Source organism: Eubalaena glacialis, chromosome 12, assembly GCF_028564815.1.
Source record: "Eubalaena glacialis isolate mEubGla1 chromosome 12, mEubGla1.1.hap2.+ XY, whole genome shotgun sequence".
Lineage (NCBI taxonomy): Eukaryota > Metazoa > Chordata > Mammalia > Artiodactyla > Balaenidae > Eubalaena > Eubalaena glacialis.
This window is the reverse complement of record NC_083727.1, coordinates 95513905-95533262: the sequence shown is the minus strand read 5'-3', so window position 1 is coordinate 95533262 and position 19358 is coordinate 95513905. Positions and strand designations below refer to the sequence as shown.

At 39.3% G+C, this 19358-nt stretch overlaps 1 protein-coding gene across 5 annotated transcripts in view; it reads right to left on the bottom strand.

Moving 5' to 3' along the window:
* The window catches only part of RIMS1 (regulating synaptic membrane exocytosis 1), a 469742-nt gene that overhangs the window by 384012 nt on the left and 66372 nt on the right, over positions 1–19358 (bottom strand). For 4 of the 5 annotated variants that reach the window (XM_061206793.1, XM_061206788.1, XM_061206790.1 and 1 more), the window contains exon 2: positions 9224–9304. The exons of the other annotated variant lie outside the window; for it this stretch is intronic. In XM_061206793.1, coding sequence (XP_061062776.1) covers positions 9224–9304 — 81 coding nt within the window. The remainder of the gene's footprint in view (positions 1–9223; positions 9305–19358) is intronic. 5 annotated transcript variants of the gene reach the window in all.

Sequence of the window (19358 nt, the reverse complement as noted above, 5' to 3'; positions counted from 1 at the left end):
AAGGACAAATTTATTTAAAATGGTAAAGTCTAATCATGTTTCAATTATTACTCAATTTTAGTTTTTTACCATTCTTTACCTTCAGTACTTGAAGGTCTTTGCAAATTTACCTAAAGTGATAAGGTGAGATTTCTAAATTTGTCACTTACATACGCCATTGAAGATACATTGAAGATACATAACAGGATGCTTAAGATTTTATGAGAAAATGTTCCTACACACTATGCATTTAATGCACACAGGACCGATCAAGCATATGGGGGATTACACACATGACTTGAAGCCCCCTCCGTCCAGTACACACCAGAAATTCCTCTTCTCTTTCATTGCTTCCAAAACTTCCTTAAATTCCACTAAAGTTCACTGAATTCCACTCGCTCCACATCTATGGCCACCAGCAGAGTCCAAACCACCGTTATGTTCTGCCGAAACCACCACAACTGCCTCCCGAGGTCCCTCATCTTCTTCCCACCCACTGGCCAGCTACGTTGGATAATGATCCTCCCTTCTGTGAATGGCTTCCAGAGCTTCTCCACAGACTTACATAAAATCCAAAGACCTGGATGGAACCCTTGTTTATCTCCTCCACTGCCCACCTCCTCCTCACTTTTCTCTGCCCTTCTTTTAGTTCCCTAACCACACTACACTGGTTTCCTTATAAGGTCCACTGCACATACCATCCTCTCTGCCTGGAATTGCCTTCTGCTGGCTCTTCTCAAGGCCGACTTCTCATCTTTCAAGTCTCTCCTTAAACCTCATCTCCTCCCAGAGCCTTCCTTGACCTTGAGTCTGCTCCCTGAACAGCTTCCCCTGTGTGGTCTCCTTCCCTGCACTTCATTTAGGCTCTGGTTAAAAAGGAAGAGTTTTAACATGTACATTAGTTTGTTGTTTAGATCTTCTCCTCCTGCATGCTAAGTTCTACAACGACAAGGACTCTGGTTTGTTCATCATCACCTCAAGTGCCTGACGCCAGGCTCTGTGCACAACACAGAGTAAATAAATATTTGTGGAAGGGAGAAGGACTAGCCAGACTCACTGCAGAGCCAGCAGTGCTTCCCCACCACACACTCTTCCACCAGCTGAAGATGTTCAAGTCCCTTTTGCTCAATGGTACCTTCTCATCCAAAGCTGATTTGTCTTCATTGACCACACCTGCACTGAGATCAAAATTCAGGAGAATACGGAAAACATTGAGTATGAAATCTGCAGAACTTCAGGAGCACAAAACACCAGGAGGCTCAGGGGGAGCAGAGGGGCAAGATCAGGGAAAACGGGGAAAAGCAGGCTAAATTCCAGCATCCACTGTCTCTCCCAGACTACTGAGAGGAACCCCTGGATCCATGACAGAGGTGTGTCTGAGGTGGTGATGGGCTGCCAGTGGGTTGCCAATTTTCAGTGTTAGCCATGGACCTTCTTCCATCTGCTACTAGTGCAACACACAAAGCTCTGGGCATCAGTACACACAGCCTGAAGATCACGTGTGGTGAGTGGATCTTAAAAGCACAGTGACACAATGACAAGGGCTGCTGTCCAACTGTTTACAACTTCAAAGACAATTTTGTTTACTCTGTTATCTACTGCAGTATTGATATATAATTTTGCTGTTAGATATGTGATTTTAAATGAAAAATCATATTTTCAAGTATAAACATATATGTAGATTTCCCATACTATTACGGGAAAAGTAAATATATTAATACATATTTTTCTCAGTTATATTTTTGGTCCTCAAGGTTGACTATTTTAAAATTAGGTTAACTATAAGCTGCCACATTTCCATGATTAAATGAATTCTAGTCCCATACATGTTGATCCTCAGAAGCCCCTATGTTATAATCAAATCTGAACAAAGACTGTTGTTGCTGAAAAAAGCCATGCCCTTGAGATCTGAAAAACTATGTCTCTTAAAAGAAAAATATGGATGCAGGCTCCCTGTCAATTCAAGGGTGACTCATCTGAAGCTGTGAAAAGGGAAAAGAACAGTGTGTGTGACACACATGCCCAAGTCAAAAGCCTCAAGGCGGATGGTACCTGATGATCTAGTGCAAGATGTGAGTTACCATTGCACAGAGAGAACAATTCTGGAAAAGAGGAAGTAGAAAGGACAAAGACCGAGTGGCCAAGGAAAATCCCGAGACTCAACAATCTGAATTTTTACCCAGACATAAATTCATTTTTTGTTAAATGAACAAAATTGATAATTAATTACAGGACTTACAAACGTCTAACTAACAAAACAAAAGAAAAATAGGTAAAAATAAAAATAAAAAACAGTGTATCAAAACCAGTTTCTCAGTTTTTCTAAAGGTAATCAGAGAAACTCAAATCAAAGAATCTCAACAGTATTCAAGAACTACAAGGTCTTTACAAGGTCTTTTAGATACTAACTTTCTTTCTGATTGGTCTTTAACTACACAGCACCTAGACTCTGAGGTTACACTGGTAATTTTTATATGATTAAATCAGTCCTGCACACACACACACACACACACACACACACACACAGAGATGAGAGAGAGAGAGAGAGAGAGAGAGAGAGAGAGAATGTTAAGTTTATTTTCTGAAAATTAGAAAGCAAAACTATCTATAACCCCAAATCATGAAAGGTTCAAGAGTTAAATAGAACTGACTTTTGAATGTGAGTTGTTCTGAAGATGTGGGGATTTCATATGATACAGTTACCTATACATACATACACAATGATACAGAACCATTACAAATGTTCAAACAAGAAGGAAATTAATAAGCATTAAAAAAAAAAAACAAAACTTACTGCAAAGAGAAGCTGATGGCACCACTGGTGAAGTCTACCAAACATCTGATGAAAAATTATCTTTCACAAACTTCTCCTAAATAGAATAGTAGGGAATACTTCCAAGTTCATTCTATGAGGCTAGTATTACCCTGATACCAAAATCAAAGACATCACAGGAAAACTACAGACCAGTACCCCTTATAAATACTTACACAAAAATCTTCAAAAATACTAGCAAATCAAATAAAGCAACAAATAAAATTGATAGCCAAGTGGGAATGCAAAATTGTCTCAACATATGAAAATAAAGCAGTACACCATATTGATAAGATAAAAGACAAAAAAGCACATTATCATCTCAATAGATGCAGAAAAAGCAGTTGAGAAAATCCAACATCCTTTCATGTTATGAACACTCAACATACTAGAAATGGAATGAAACTTTCTAAACCTGATAAAGAATATATACTAAAACCCCACGACTAATATCATATTTAATAGGGAGAGACTGAAAGCTTTCCCCCTAGTATCAGGAGCAAGACAGGTATGTCTGCAATCACCACTTTTTGACAGCTGGATGTCCACATGCAAAAGAATGAAATTGGATCCCTACCTCACACCATATATGAAAAGTAACTCAAAATGGATCAAATACCTAAATGTACAAGCTAAAACTGAAACTCTTAAAAGAAAACCTAGGGGTAAATCTTTATGACCTTGAATTTGACAATAATTTCTTAGATAAAACACCAAAGATACAAGTGACCAATGGAACATTCAACTTCATCAAAATTAAAAACTTGTGTTTCAAGATACTATCAAGAAAATGAAAAGACAACTCACTAAATGGGAGAAAATATTTGCAAATCATTTATCTGACAAGGATATAGTGTCCATCATACATAAAAAAACTCTTACAACTCAACAATAAAGACAAATAACCCAATTAAAAATGGACAAAAGATTAAATCAATATTTATCCAAAGAAGCAATACGAATAGCTAAAGAGCACACGATAAGATACTAAACATCATTATTCATTAGGGAAATACAAATCAAAACCACAATAAGATAACCATTCACACACTTCACACCTACAAGATGACTATAACTAAAAAGACTGACAATAACAAGTGTTGACAGGATGTAGAGAAATTGGAATCCTCTTACATTGCTGGTAGAAACGTAAAATGGTGCAGCTATTTTGAATCACAGCTTGACAGTTCTTAAAAAATGTAAACATATAGTTGCCAAATGACTCAGAAATTTCATTCCTAGGTTTATACTTAAGAGAACTGAGAACATATGTCCACTCAAAAACTTGTACATAAATGTTAAAAGCTGCTTTATACAGCATACAAATTGGAAACAATCCAAATGTCCATTAACAGATGGATAAATTAAAAAGTGGTATATACGTACAATGGAATACTATTTGGCAATAAAAGGAATGAAGTACTGATACTTGCTGTAACATGGATGAATCTTGAAAATATTATGCTAAATGATACAAAACAGACATAAATAATCACGTATTATATGATTCAGTTTATATTAAATGTCCAGAATAGGCAAATCCATAGAGACAGAAAGTAGGTTAGTGGTTTCTAGAAGCTGGGTTTTGAGGGGAATAGGGAATAATGCTAGTGGATATTAGGTCTCTTTTTGGAGTGATCAAAATATTCTGAAATTACATAGTGGTGATAGTTGCACAATTTTGTAAAAGCTAGTAACTTTTACACTTTGAAAATGTGAACTGCACGTATGGCATATTAATTTTTTCTTAATTTTGAAAAGCAGTCAATCACCAACAAAAACAAAGGAAAACCAAAAAAGACTGAACTGAAATACGATCTATGTACCTCTCAGGATTCGACTTATTCCTGATCATGTCACCGTCCACAGGAATGTAAACATTGTTTGTCTGAACATAGTTTTTCCTTGGCTATATACTCTTTTTCTAGATTTCTACTTTCACATTCCAACTTTAGCAGTTCTAATGTGACCCGCCATCCCAGTTTTCCCAGGACTGAGGGGGGTTCCCAGGACATGAGACTTTCAGCAGTAAAACATGGAAAGTTCCAGGAAAACTAAGACAAGTTTGTTCTTGTCTGATTTTGTATAATTTACTTAATTCCTCTTCTCTTTGTCTAAGTCCTGTGATGTTATCTCTCCTGCCCCTTCCATTCTTTCTTTCAAACTGACACCTTCTCCATGTGCTATTTCTTTTATTTTTAATCTTAAAGTATTTTAATAATGAAGTTATTTCTAAAATTCACTTTTTCGAGACATAAAATTAGTCTTATAGAAGACATACTTTTTAAGCTCTGTAAAACAACTTTGAAATTAAATTAATCATAAACTATTTTCTATTAAATATGTTTTCTTAATTTTATTTTTTATAGGAGTATACTTGATTTACAATGTTGTAGTAGTTTCAGGCTTATGGCAGTGATTCAGATATATATATATATATATGTGTGTGTGTGTGTGTGTATATATATATATATATTCAAATTCTTTTCCCTTATAGGTTATTACAAAATATCTAGTATAGTTCTCCGTGGTATTTCATTTATGTTAATGGTTTTATTATAAAGTAATTGTTCACAAATTAGTATAACTCATCTAAGCCTCTCTTGAGTTTGAGGTATGAATAGCCAACTGTCTTTGGATGTTTCAATCAGAGATATCTTTGGACACTAATACATATATCTAATGCTAAATCTAAACTAGTTTTAGTGCCTAAATTAACTCTCTTCCTGACACGATCACATCCACGCAATCTCTTGAGATAAAGTGAGTTATCTCCTCTTCACTTTGCTGTATTTTCACAGCTAATGAATCACTGTACCCTAATTACACCACCCGGTAAACATTCTCAAATCTGCCCTACCCCCTACCTCTCCTGCTTAGACCTGCTTCCATCCATGGCTGGAACTGATGAGTAGACAAACGTTTCTCAGACTTTTAAAATCCATGATCACTTTGAAAAACTCAAAAACCCCATAATGTTATGTCAACTTTCAAAGATCGTATTAAAAATAAAACCAAAGACAAGACCCAACATGTAGCTTATGTCCTCCAAGTTAGACCAGTGTCCTCTTCTTCAGAGATGCCGGTGGTGCACCTTCTGAATCCTTTATTTCTCTCTCTCCCACTCACCACACCCACACTCATCATCCGTCACACAAGCACTGTCATCCACACAGGCAGACAACATACAGATACGCACACGTGGACACTCACAGGCTCCAGCAATGAGTACATGTTGTAAATCATCCCCCACGAGCTGATGTTTCGGGGCCTCTGGGCAACTGTTTCCTCCTTCTGGAGACCGTGTTCTAAAACTGCTTCCTGTTCAACTACTCATCCTTCAAAATTCATATGAACCGTTGCAGGCTCTGAAAGTCCTTCTCTGACCCCGTCAACCCCAAAGAGATTGAATCATTTTCTCTTTTTTAAACATACTTCTAGTGTTGCAGATATCATGTAGTAATACCATTGATCGGATTATGTAATGCTGCCCCCAACTTGAGAAGGAACTGCTTTATCTATGCATCTTATACCTGAGGAATAGCAGCCATCAAACTCAATTTATTGAACTCCACTAATGTTTTTAGTATATTTATTACTTTGATTAAGTGATGACAACTTAGGCAGCATGCTTAAAATATGACTGAGTGACATTTTAATAACTGAAAAAAGAATCTTCAGAGAGTTTACACACACAGTTATCAAAATATAAAGTATATTGACATGTGCAGCCATCAACCTAGACTTGCAAAATAGAAGGTACAAGTGACCCGAGTACAGTCACCCTACTCCCTATCCACCCACTAATAATCTATCTCTGTTTTCCTACTCACAATGCACAACCAACATCTCCTTCTCCTGACTTCTCATTTTCTCATCATACCTACAGAAATAGAGTATTTCCACCTACGTATATGCTAAAACTGCTCTGGCAAATGCCACCAATGACCCCTCTGTGGCCAAATCCAATGCACATTTTTTTATCTCTTAAATTATTGATTTTCTGTGGCATTTGCTACTGTTGGGCATCCCTCCTGAGTCCTTCTACCACCGTGGTTTCTCCTGCTTCTTTGACCATTATTTCTCAGCTGAGCCAGGGGAGCTTCTTCTTTTACCTACTCCTTAAGCATTGGTTTTACCCAGGCGCTCTGTTATTTTTTCCAACTCTGTACCCTTTGGGGATGTGATCTAGTTCCCCAGCTAACTGAGTGCTTCAGGTTCATGTACCCAACTTTTTCTTGGACAGGTACCCTTAGGTAATGCACGGATGCCCAAAATCATCATATCACAATCTGAACTCCTCACTGCCCAGCTACCCATAGGCCTGATTTGCTTTTTTATCTCTCCATCTCAGCTGGTGGTCCTCAATCAACCAAACCATCGAAATGACAGCCCCCTAAACTCTTTCCTTACAAACCATATTCAATTGACAATTAAGCACTGCCTGTTTGCCTTCTTACTAAGCTCTTAAAATGTTTCCTTCCCACACCCTCTGCTACTCCTGTAGGTCAAGACCTTCTCTGGACTGTTGCAATAGTCTATTAATTGACTTGCTTGTCTCCAGCTGTGTCCACATCCCGTTCATATTCCATTATCCCTACTTCTGCCTAAGTAAGTAATACATATTTTATGTAAACACACACACACACAGTGCAAATCTGACTAATTAAAATCCATCAGTGCATCATCATAATTTAAAAAAAAAATAGGGTGAGTGAAGGGATTGTCAGAAAAGAGGATCCAACAAGATGACAGCTGCTTCTTCTCAGCCACTCTATTCAGAGGGGCCACCAGGAAAGTCCCACTAGGTGCATGGTAAGTTACAACAGATTTCCACAACTACAAGTCCACAGACAGCAGAAACAAAGTAAGAAAAAAAAATTATCTAAAGTCTCGTTGGCAAGGATGCCAACAGCTGTTTCACATCTAACAATTCCAGTTTTAAGTGGACATTGGAATAAGTGGGACCAATTAAAATGGAACCTCAATATGTGGAATACAACACATCTTAAAATCAACTTTAATTCCTCAAAGAACTTTCCCCAAAGTTGTTTGAATCCTAATATAAGTAAAATGTTTTCTAATGCCTAGAACATAAGATGGAAAGTGGGGATCATTAAATTTTTTATGAATTATCAACCAAAGTTCCACCATCAGGAAAAAGGCTTTATAGCTAGAACATTTATAGAAAAAAATGGCAACATCATTAAGAGTACTTCCTCCAACTTCGAACTTTAAAAAATGCAATTATAAATCATTTTTACTGTGGCTAAATCTAAATTATTTGTATTCCTTGAAAAGTACTGACTAAATGTAGAAGACAATATTCGAGTATGCTTATTGAGATAAAATCTATAACCCATCTATGGAGCCTCTTGAAATTTATTTACCAAAATTTTTTATCTTAAAACATAAATAATTTTGAATCTGTGATTGTATGTAACATACAAAATATAAGCATTTAAACGTCGTATTTAATTTCAGTCTTTGCCAATGGGAATAAAAACGACATAGCAAAATAATTACAAAAATTTACTTTTCTTCCCATAGCCTTTTGACAATCTTCTTACTTTATTTTGGTTTTATTTCAAAGAATTCTCAGATAGCTAAAGAAACCTATAGAAAATCACTCTCAAGACACATTTCTTCAATGGCTTTTGCAAAAAAAAACTTGGAAGGAGACATTTCCCCGGTAGTAACTACTTGTCTGTCATGGTTATTCTAACAGTATTGTCACTGCTGAGATATTTTAAGGAAATGTTTAATTTTTCTTACCAGGAGCATAATTCTTTTCAAAAGATTGAATATATCTTGCTACTCTGCAGAATTTTAAAGCTCTTCAAGTTTCATCTCATCAAAATCCGCATTTTCAACATAGTTTACTTATTTGGTTTCTCCTCTAGTTCCCTTAGGTTGGTCATTTAACCCTTCATGTATCCACACTCGGTGTTACAATAACAAAAACAAAACCAATGGGCCATCCCTCTTTTAGATTGTCCCTTACCTTTAAATGACCCAGTGCGAGGTTGGCCATGAACTACCTATGCACTTCCCTTATTCACAACAAGGAAAGTAGCCCTTTCTGTACCTTTTCTCCATATTCCTAGAGTCTTAGGCTCCAATCCACATACATTCTAAATCCAAAATGTATAGAATTTCTGACACCCTAGAGCCCTAAAAAATGTCTCTTTCCTCTAATTAGCTTTATGCTTCCCATATGACATTAGAAACAGCACTTAATAAAGATGCTTGATACACAGAGCTCCTGTTTCCAGATCATTTTATCTAATTCAATAGTAGCTTTTTACCCCCCAGAGACCCCAGAGGAGCCACAGTTTGTACACCCGCATGCAGTGTAAATGAATACATCTGTAACCAGTGATCTGTGTAAGAGACGACATTTTCAGTCAATGAAACCAATGCCATACTCACGGTGAAGGCTGGTGGGGCTGGTGTTCAACATTTCTTGGGGTTTTGCAGGCAGCAGGCTTCACCATGTCCCTGACCACACACCTGGGGCGCATGACAGACAGCACAACGCACTATTAATTATAAAACGGGGAGAAACATCTGGAAATTAAACATGGTACTGAAAACAAGTCTAAGGGAAACTCTTTGCAAACCCCTTAATGTTAACCTGGAGTCCCTGGAAAGCCCTGGGGGTTGGAAACCTGCAACTCAGGCTTCCAAGAGCTCAGTTACACCCAGATGAAGTCTGTGCTGGCCTCGGTATTGGATTTCCCTTTTAGTACCAATAAAATGATCGTCAGCAGCCTTCCCCATAGGAGCAAGGCTACTGAAAGCTTTGGCCTCACCGTATGAAGACATCTGAAAGCTTAAACATAGGAACAGCTGCTGTGTTAAAATGGGCAGGACTTTCTGTGGCTTTGGCTATTTTACTAAAAGACACGGACTCTTGTTTCACACCCTTTATCACACACAGGTCTTTCTCTTTATGAAAAAAGAGATCTGAGAGCCTTCAAGACATCCCCCAAGTTCAAAATCCTTTCAAGCTAAGAAAAGAGGAAGAGTCAGAAGGAAATGTGCATAAATAAAGTGTGTGTATGTATGTGTGTGTGTGTAAAATAAATAGAGAAGATACCTGCATAGTGTGAAAATAAACAGGAAAAGGCCTTTGTGTCTTATGTTCTCCATCAAAGAATAAATAAATGCAGAGGATGGATCACAGCTCCAAAGGGCAGCAAGAGGAGATGCCTTTAGCCTCATGTCAACAGGGCTTACAGAGCGCTGGAGAGATTCATTGGCATAAACAAGAAAACATCCCCTTCTGAGGCTGTCCTTGAATGGCTCAGATATTCCTTCACCTCAAAAGCTTTAAAACAAACCTTGCTTTGAATAGGGAAGCCCTGATCCTAAAGCTGGGGTCCTACATCTCAGACTTTGCTACATGGAAAAGCCCCTTAGGACACAGCATTCTCAACCATGAACCTGGTTCTTAACATTCATGGCAGCTTTGACTGCCCTTGGAGGTTTGACTACCCTGCTGATATTTAAGGCCAGTCATGTTATTCCAGAAGTGGACCAGTGGTGAGGCAGTGGCAGATAAACTGCTTTCTCAGAGCTAAAAGCTGCACGGCAAAATTCTCCACTTCTGAAAGAAATGATACAGGGCAACATGGTGGACACAATGCATGGAAACGTGCACACACACACACACACACACACACACACACAGAACTCATTCCAAACAAGATCAAGTGAGACTTAGAAATCAATGTGTAACGTGACGAGAAAAGAAAACGGGGCCATTTCAAAGCCTTCCCTCCTGGGCTCAAAGGAAAGAAACATGGTGTTTGTCTAGTGCAGGTGCTAAACTCTTAATAGACTGGTCACCAGTCAAAGGAGGAGAAGGCCACTCAGGCAGCAGGGTTCAGAGAACATTCAAGCAGGCAGTTGCCAGGGAGAAGTAACACCCCAGGGTCTCTGAGCTCTGAAATGTTAATATAACTTACACCAGTACAGCGCTCAGGAAGTTACATTTCATAGCACTGGGAAATCTTTAGCAATTCCCACTCAACTAAAAACAGCCCACGCGATATGTTGAATCTACATGCACTGGTTTGTGAAAATATCGGAAATATCACCAACTTGGGAAAAAATTTTGAAGAATTATATCTATGAGAAACCATATGCAACCTCTGTCTTAGTTCATTTCTTTTTTTTTTCTTCCCCTAAAGATTCAGGTATTTAGACAAAGCTTTGGGAAAAAAAGAAATCTGTCACTTAATTAGAGTTTTCCTTCAATATGCTTTTAAGGAACTCTTTCCTAATAAATGTGGAATGTCAGCCAGCACAAAGGGTAGGTTTCTAAGCAAAACACATTTGTGTGTGCGTGTGTGTGTGAAAGACCATGTCTATGTAAGGAAATTCTCATCTAATCTCAAGTACTCAGTGGTTTTGTTTTAAAACTATAATAGCTGGCATACTTCATCTGTCTGCCCATGCTATAGAATCTTGTAAGTAAAAACTTGCATTTCTGAACTTTAAAGTTTGATTGGATAATGAGAATAAACACATCAATACTCAAAAGCAATATACTTAGAATTTAAATGTATTTAATTTAAAATATACTTACTTAAATTAATATATTTTATTTTTAAAGAACAAGAAAAAAACATATTATTCATACTAACCTATAATCCTAACCTCAGGTCTAGAGTGAGGTAGCTAGCTATTGAATCTGTTTTCATGGAGAAAGCTGTTTGTTTCAGATTGCTAGTTATTCAAGCAATTTGAGGGAGCTCTAAACTATGGCAATATGTATTCCTACATCTTCTAATTTGACTTCTTTTAGCTGAAATTGCTTCTAGAGAAAGAGAAGAAAAAAAAAACCTACACTCAGAACAAGATACATAAAATAATACAATGCACTCCTCAGATTTTTGTCAGCCTGGGTGGATTAGCATTTCTTTAAAGTTGTAATTGGATTGTTGTGTCTGGCCTATTGCGGTTTGAGGGATAAACCATAATGGTGCTGCCGGTTGTAATATGTGGAAACTGTTCAGCTCCAGCGGTTTCCATTCTCTCCCAGGCATTAGACTTATTGTAATAACACGGACCCCTCATACTTTAAGAAACACAAGAGTGATATGTCAGCAGGTTGCGGTGATCAAGGGTCTTCCTTACGTATGATTTATTCCTTCAGCCAGACTCAAGGAGGCCACAGACAGGCCACAATGCCAACTTCCCAGAATGGTTATGGATGGAGAGACCAGGAGTCCAAGGTGGTGACCTCTTATTCCTGCAACGTCTTCAGTTATTCAGGGGGTTATCAGATGTGGACTCTTCACAGTCTTGGAAGTGCTTGTGAGCATCCCTCACCACTCAAGCATCACTGAGGATTTATGCAAATGAGGCATCCTGCAAGCATCTCAGGGAAGCTCCCCCTGACTCCGCCCTCCGCGCGGCTGGGTTTTATGAATGACTGCAATCAAGGCTGAACGGCTGCCAACTGCCCACTCTTCCCTGCACGTACACACAGAGAAACCTGCCCGGCCGCAAGCCCGCAGATGAGGCCGTGGCAACGCTTTCATCCCCCCAGACAGGAATGAAATGTGCTTGCGGAGACTTAGAGTATGTGAATGAAAAATTCTCAATGCCTTCGAAAAACACGATTTACATAATTACTTTCTCTCTTTTGAGTTTCCATTTTGGTGCCTGCAGTCACCAGCTCCTCTTCTGCCTCCCCCTCCCTGCAAAAAACTAAAAAACAAACAAACAAAATCTCACTGTTTTATGAAATTTTAACTCAACTGAACTTGATGACAGTGTCAGGAGTCTAGTGACTGGGCACGGAGCTGTCACATAGATGATGCCACCTTTGCATTTCTGTTCTCATCTTTTGGGTTTGGGATTTTACTCAGGTTTCTCCTGTCATTGATGGAGACAATAAACAGTGCTGGGGGAAGTGTATGTGTGCTTGAGGGAACGAAACACTTTTCAAATACACAATCTTCTAATTTGCTGATCACTGAGCAAAAACACAGAAACAAGGAAAAACAGGCAAGAAGAGACCTCAGGGGCTCTGTAACCAGCCATTTGCTTCTAAAACTCTCATTCAGCACTCCGGACTGCTCTTCCATAAGACATTACCCAAAAGGACCCAAATATCTGCAAAATTCCTGTCTCCAGCCTGACCCTCTCTAACTCCAGACATCCAACCGTCTCCCCAACACTTTTGCTTGGCTTTCCAGCAGGCCTCTCAAAATCAGCATTTCCAACTGGAATCCACCCTGCCCCACACACCTGACCCTCCACGGCCATCACCATCTTGGCTGATTGTCAATAGGCTTCTCTAGCTGTTCAGGCCAAAAGCTTTAGACTCAAAGCCTCGTTTCTCTCACACCTGTGTCCAATCCATCACAACGGTTCTCCTTTCCAAAAATGTGCAGTCTGTCCATTCCTCCTCTGTCTCCCATGGCCATCCTATTGGGGCCAGTAGGGTCTTTTCCTTGGATTCCCACAATAGGCTTCTCCCTGGCTGCCTGGCAGAGACCCTTTGGAAAGATAAATCAGATCATAACTGCTCAAAATCTTGCAGCAGGGGCTTCCCTGGTGGCGCAGTGGTTGAGAATCTGCCTGCCAATGCAGGGGACACGGGTTCGAGCCCTGGTCTGGGAAGATCCCACATGCCGCGGAGCGACTAGGCCCGTGAGCCACAATTGCTGAGCCTGCGCGTCTGGAGCCTGTGCTCCACAACAAGAGAGGCCGCGATAGTGAGAGGCCCGCGCACCGCGATGAAGAGTGACCCCCACTTGCCGCAACTAGAGAAAGCCCTCGCACAGAAACGAAGACCCAACACAGCCATAAATAAATAAATAAATAAATAAATAAATAAAATTAAAAAAAAAAAAAAATCTTGCAGCAGTGCCCCAGTTTACTTACAAAAAATGCCAGAGTCCTTAGAATGTAATCTGGCCTCCTGTAACTCCCAGAGTTCTTTTCCTACCATCCCTTCCCCAGCACTCCCCACCCCATTCCCTCTACCCCAGCTGCAGTGGCCTTCTTGCTGGTCTTCCTCAGATGTACCAGGCTTGGTCTTGCTCAGGGCCTTTGCACCAACAATTGTTTCCATTGGGAATGCTCCTCCCTGATACGGGTAAGACTAACCCCCTCACCTCTCTGCAGTCTTGGCTCAAACATCAGTGTTTGGTGATTCCTGCTCTGATTACCTGCTTATGACTACAGTCTGCCCCCACCAGACTTTCAGTGCCCTTCACCTTGCTCTACTACTTACTACATGTGCCCCTCCCCGGCCTCCACCCAGGCTGAAATACGAGCTGCGCAGGAGGAAGGGTCTCTGTTTGCTTCAATGACAAAGGCCCAGAGCCTAGAACAGGGCAGGACGTAATAGTCACTCACTACATATGTGTTAAATGAATGAATAAGATAAAAAGATAAAAAGCTGTTAGCACTCTAACATGCTAAAACACAGTGATTTACAAGAGATTTAGGTAATGCTTTTTTGTAAGATTACAGCATATTTCTATAAAATATCTGCAAAATATAAATTAATTCATGATCAACAAATTTTATGATTTGAATAATCCACTAAATTTGTTTTTATATGGTTTGACTGAGGGTCATTCTCTTTCCAAACAAGAAAAAAAAATGACTTACTTAGTGGAAAAGACTCTTCAGTGTCACATTATTGCTTTGAACAAATGAGACACTGTCTAACATTTAGTATACTGCTATTTTATCAAATAAAACTTTAAAATAATTAATTGTACATGAGGTAATTCCTTAATAGTAAAGAGAAAAAATTAATCCCCTTTTCCTTGGATTTTTCTAAACAGGGTAGGAAAATAAGAAAAACTGTTTACTGTCATCTATTATGTACTAAAATGTCCACAGATATTTAGATAATATCTTATTTAATCTTCACACTGCCCTGCAAAGGAGATGCAATTGTCCCATTTGACAGATGGAAAAACTGCAGATCTAAGAGATTAAATTTATTTTTCCAGTGATAATTGGCAAATGTTGATATTTTAAGAAGCCAAGATTTGTATTCAGGTTTGTTTGGGACCAAAGCTAATGTCCTTTCCATCATTCCAAGGAGCCTTCTGACATTAATACTTAAAAGAGAAATGGAAACTAATAAAAATCAATCATGAAGTTACAGAGTCCAGTATCCTCTGATATGTTTCAATATCATTGATTTCATGATGTAGGTACATTATTGAAACTATTCAAATAACCTCACATAACTGAGTGTTCTTGAAACAGTATTCTAGTATTTATTGCAAGACCATATTCTCCAAATGTATCAGGAGAACAACGGTGATAGCAGGGTGTCAGTTTGGCTAAATTGAAATGTAGAGTGACCTTGAGACCAGTGGGAATGTGAAATGCAAGGCATGTCATCTGGTATAGAGAAAAACAGTATATATAAGAAAAAGAATCAAGAAAGCAAAAAAGATTTAAAAGATCATTTGCAAGACACATATAATTCAATTGATAAAAATCTTTTCAAAAATGTTTTTCAAAGGAGGTCATCAAAAGTGATCTTCTCATCTCCACTTACAAAGACTAAAAGAGGAAAAGCTGAAAAATGTTATTTTACAAAATGAATTTTAAAAATTGCATATTCATGTCAACTTAACAGTGAACCAATCAGTATGATGACTGTTACCCCTAAGATGAAGATAAGACAGTGAAAATTCTATACCAGAAGGGGAAAGTGGATGTTGGTATTTTGAAAAGCCAGATGTACTAATCACAGATCATCAGGGCCTGGTCCACCTCTGATGTACATTCAGGGAACCCTCAGAAGCTACGTAAGAGTGACTTTTATTTTAAAAAAGACACGGAGGACAGGCAAGATAGGTTCCTAATTATAAGAAAAGGGAAACCAGCTGGCCATTTTTCACAGTGAGTGGTGAGGGCTGTTAAACCTCCCTTAACCAGGCTAGGAAGTTATTCACCAAACCAGATCCAAAAGCATAGGATTCTAAAATAAAGGTGATTACAAGATACAGATTCACTACAGAGATTAATGGGTGATTTTAAAGTTTGTAAAAACAAATTTTTCAAAGACTGATAAGATGGTGACCTAAATGGGACGGAAATCCAAAAAAGAGGAGATATATGGATACGTATAGCTGATTCACTTTTTTATACAGCAGAAACTAACCCAACATTGTAAAGCAACTCTACTCCAATAAAAATTTAAAAAGTTTTGATAAGAAGGAAAATCATAGGCAAGAGGTCAAGTCCTTGGTCTTCTGGATTATTCACATCTGCTTGTTTATCACCTCTTATGTCTCTGGAATGTTTATAGGCTTAGTTCTACAAGGTCCTAATATTGCCTCCAATATGGCAGCAGTATGGCCAATTAACCTCTTTTTACCCAAGCTATTATTCTCTGTTAACACAATCAGTTTCTTTCTCCAGACCTTTGGATTTATATCTGCTACCATCCCCCGCATGCCATCCTGTTCACAATTTCCTAGTTACTAATCTGTGTGCATTCTCCAACAGTCACCTGCTGCTTGCAAAATACAACACAACTTTCAAAAAATCAAGATTACCAGAAAATACCTTCCACTAAACCTGCAAGAGAGAACGACTTCTGTGCATTCCATAGAGGGAGAAAAAAACCCTCTATCTAGTGAGAAGTATGGGACTTCCAGAGAGAGGAAGCAACCATAGAGTCAAGGCGGCAGAGGCTTCAATAAGGGAGAGGCCTGAGCCATGTCCTGAACCCTCCAGGGGTAAAGAGAGAAGAGCTCCAGTGGGAAGGCAGATGGTTGAGGGGAAAGAGAGTGATGGGGAAATAGAGAGTGAGGATAATTGCTCCAACGTCTACAAAAGGCGGGTTGAGAACAGAGGCGTGAGGAAGGGAAGACGGATTTTTATATCTATGGGCACAATTCTAGGTGAGGGAATTCGCTTTGGGAAAGAGAGAAGCTAAAGGGATGGGGGGAGGGGCAGAGGAGACGGGAGGGGCACGGGGGCGGGGAGGGGGTAGGTGTTTAGAGAGGAAGCAACGTTGCTGGGAGACCGAGAGGGATGGCAATCAAACAGGTAGGGGATTTGTTCCCAAACTGCCACCTTTCATTGGACCATAAGTGCCGTCTCCATATCCCTCCAGAAAAGATTCTTGCAGGATAACGCTCCATGAGATTCATTTTGAGAAGCTTTTGGAGAGTGAAAATCATCTCTCCACCTCTCCTCCTATTTTGAACTCTTCTCCTAGAGGCAGAAACTTCGCTCAGAACTCCCTTCTCACTCCTACCTATGCCAGGGCTGGGAAGAAGGCTCGAAGAAGCGCCCATCTCCCAGCAGCGACGCAACAGCATTTCTGTTTTCACTAGTGAGAAGGGCTACCACATCTTACAAGCAGGAATGAGGTGGCCATTTCCTCCTTCACTTGCTGAGTGGAGCCTGGAGGGGCCTCTCTTCCCTTGTTCCTGACGGTCCAGCCATCCTGCAGGAAGCAGCCTGGACAGATCTGGAAGGAGCAGACTCTGCCGTGTTTCTAACAATATCTGCTTCTCTTTCCCACCGACCCAGGTCTACTCAAGCTATTCAGGTAAACACATCTGAAGCCTGCTTAGAAGACTTAGTCCTTTAGCTTCAGAGTGACTTAAAAAAGCAAAAGCAAAATCACCACCGTCACCTCAACTGGGAGTGACAGTTCACAGCAGTAAGAGAGAACATCAGAAAACGCAATGATATCCGATTTTCCCTAGCAAGAGAGGAAGCATCATCTGAATCCGGAAATTCAGCCTGTTTTGTGCCTCTTGCCCCCGTGATGGCACTTCTCTGTGGAACACCATGTCACAGGCTCCGGTTTGCACACAAAAAAAGCCCCACCCATTTTTTTTTTTTTCCACTAAAGAAAGCATATTGGTCTAAAAGTGAGTGACAATGGTAGTATCAAGGAAAAATCTTGGAACAAACATAAGGTTATCTTAAAGGGGAAATTGTTGACAGCTTTTAGTACTTCAGTTCCATTCAGAAATAGGTCCTAATACCCCTCACAGCCAACTCCTGTGCCTTACAGCCCAACTGGGGACCACTGCTCTAACTGCTGGCTCCATCCCAAGCCTGGCGGAGGGTGGTCCCTCCATCTAAACAAACAGCCACTGGCAAAAATGCCTGAGGTGAGAGAGACTGTTGGATCAGCAATAACACCAAGTTAAATGAGAATAGTACCACTCAGAGAGTCAGGTAAGTGAAAAGTGTCTTCATTAAATCCAAAAAGCAATTCAGCAAAACAAGGTGAATTTCAAGAAATGGAAACCTAGTCAGACATAAAAACTCTGCAATAACAGAACAGGAAAAGGACAGAGAGTAATATGACCTAACATTTCTGAGTGCCTACAGTGGGCCAAGAGCTGAGCTAGGTGTCCCACATGCCTTTGGCCATGTCATCTGGTCACAGGTCACATATGGCACTTGCTGTTACCCAAGATACACATTTGCTTGTACAATATCACCATTTCTTCTTAGAAGCACAACTCGTCATTTCAAAAACCACATGCTATCTGTGAAGTGCTTTGTTTTGAGCAAATAAATTATTTCATTGTCATTCACGTTTTAGCACAAGGCACAGGACTGTAATTGAATAGTTCAAGTTCTTGGCACCTCACATCCTCTTGCTACATTTCAGGGTCCTAGGAGAATAGGGAGTTGTCTGATCATGGTTATCTACAGTTAAATATCCAGGGTAAAGGATGCAATTTGGTAGTAAAGGGAGATGAATGGTATTTGTAAAGATTATTGCCAGAGCTTCTTTACAACTAATGATCTTTCTGCTTTTTATTTGTAACACAAAACCATAGCTCTTTAAATAACGATTTTTCGGTAGTTCTTTGTATGCCTTTTCTCCACAGGCATTCATTCTCCTTGCTCATGGGGAGCTGGGTAGCTAAATAAATACCTACTAAGAGGTCCATAATAGTTCCTTGGTGGGGTTTAAGTTGATTTTAAACAGATAAAATAAAATGGGAATATGAAACTTGGAAAGGCATTAATGTAATATTTCAGGCATCGCTTTCAATTAATTATAACTACTCTCTCAACTGATTCACCTGCCTGGAAAGTTAGAGAGAAACTGGACTCAACCAGACATGAAAATGTATTGTCCATGAACTATTATAAACATGAAAATTCTATATAAGAAATATGCAGTATTCCTTTTCTGCGGTAAATGAATGTGTCTTTATTTTGTCAAGAGGCCGTGATGCTTCTTTTACTTAAAATATGACAAAAGGATGAAACCAAATCACTTGAGCATGTCAACAGGAACTTTAATACCTGAATATGATTGCTTTTTGCTCTAAACATTTTTGGCATTTAGAGTGAGAAAATAAAAATATATTGGAAATTACTTTTTCCTCCCTTTCATCCAAACTGAAGAAAATATGAACAGATATTTAGAAAAAATATGAAATGTATGAGATTTCGAAAGATAATCCAGTGATTAGGACTTTTGATTCCTCACTGATAAGGGCGAACATTCTCCAAGCCCTTTTGACTTGATAGGACTGTCATTATTGTGGCTTCAAATGGGCTGATGCTTCCTGAATTGTCA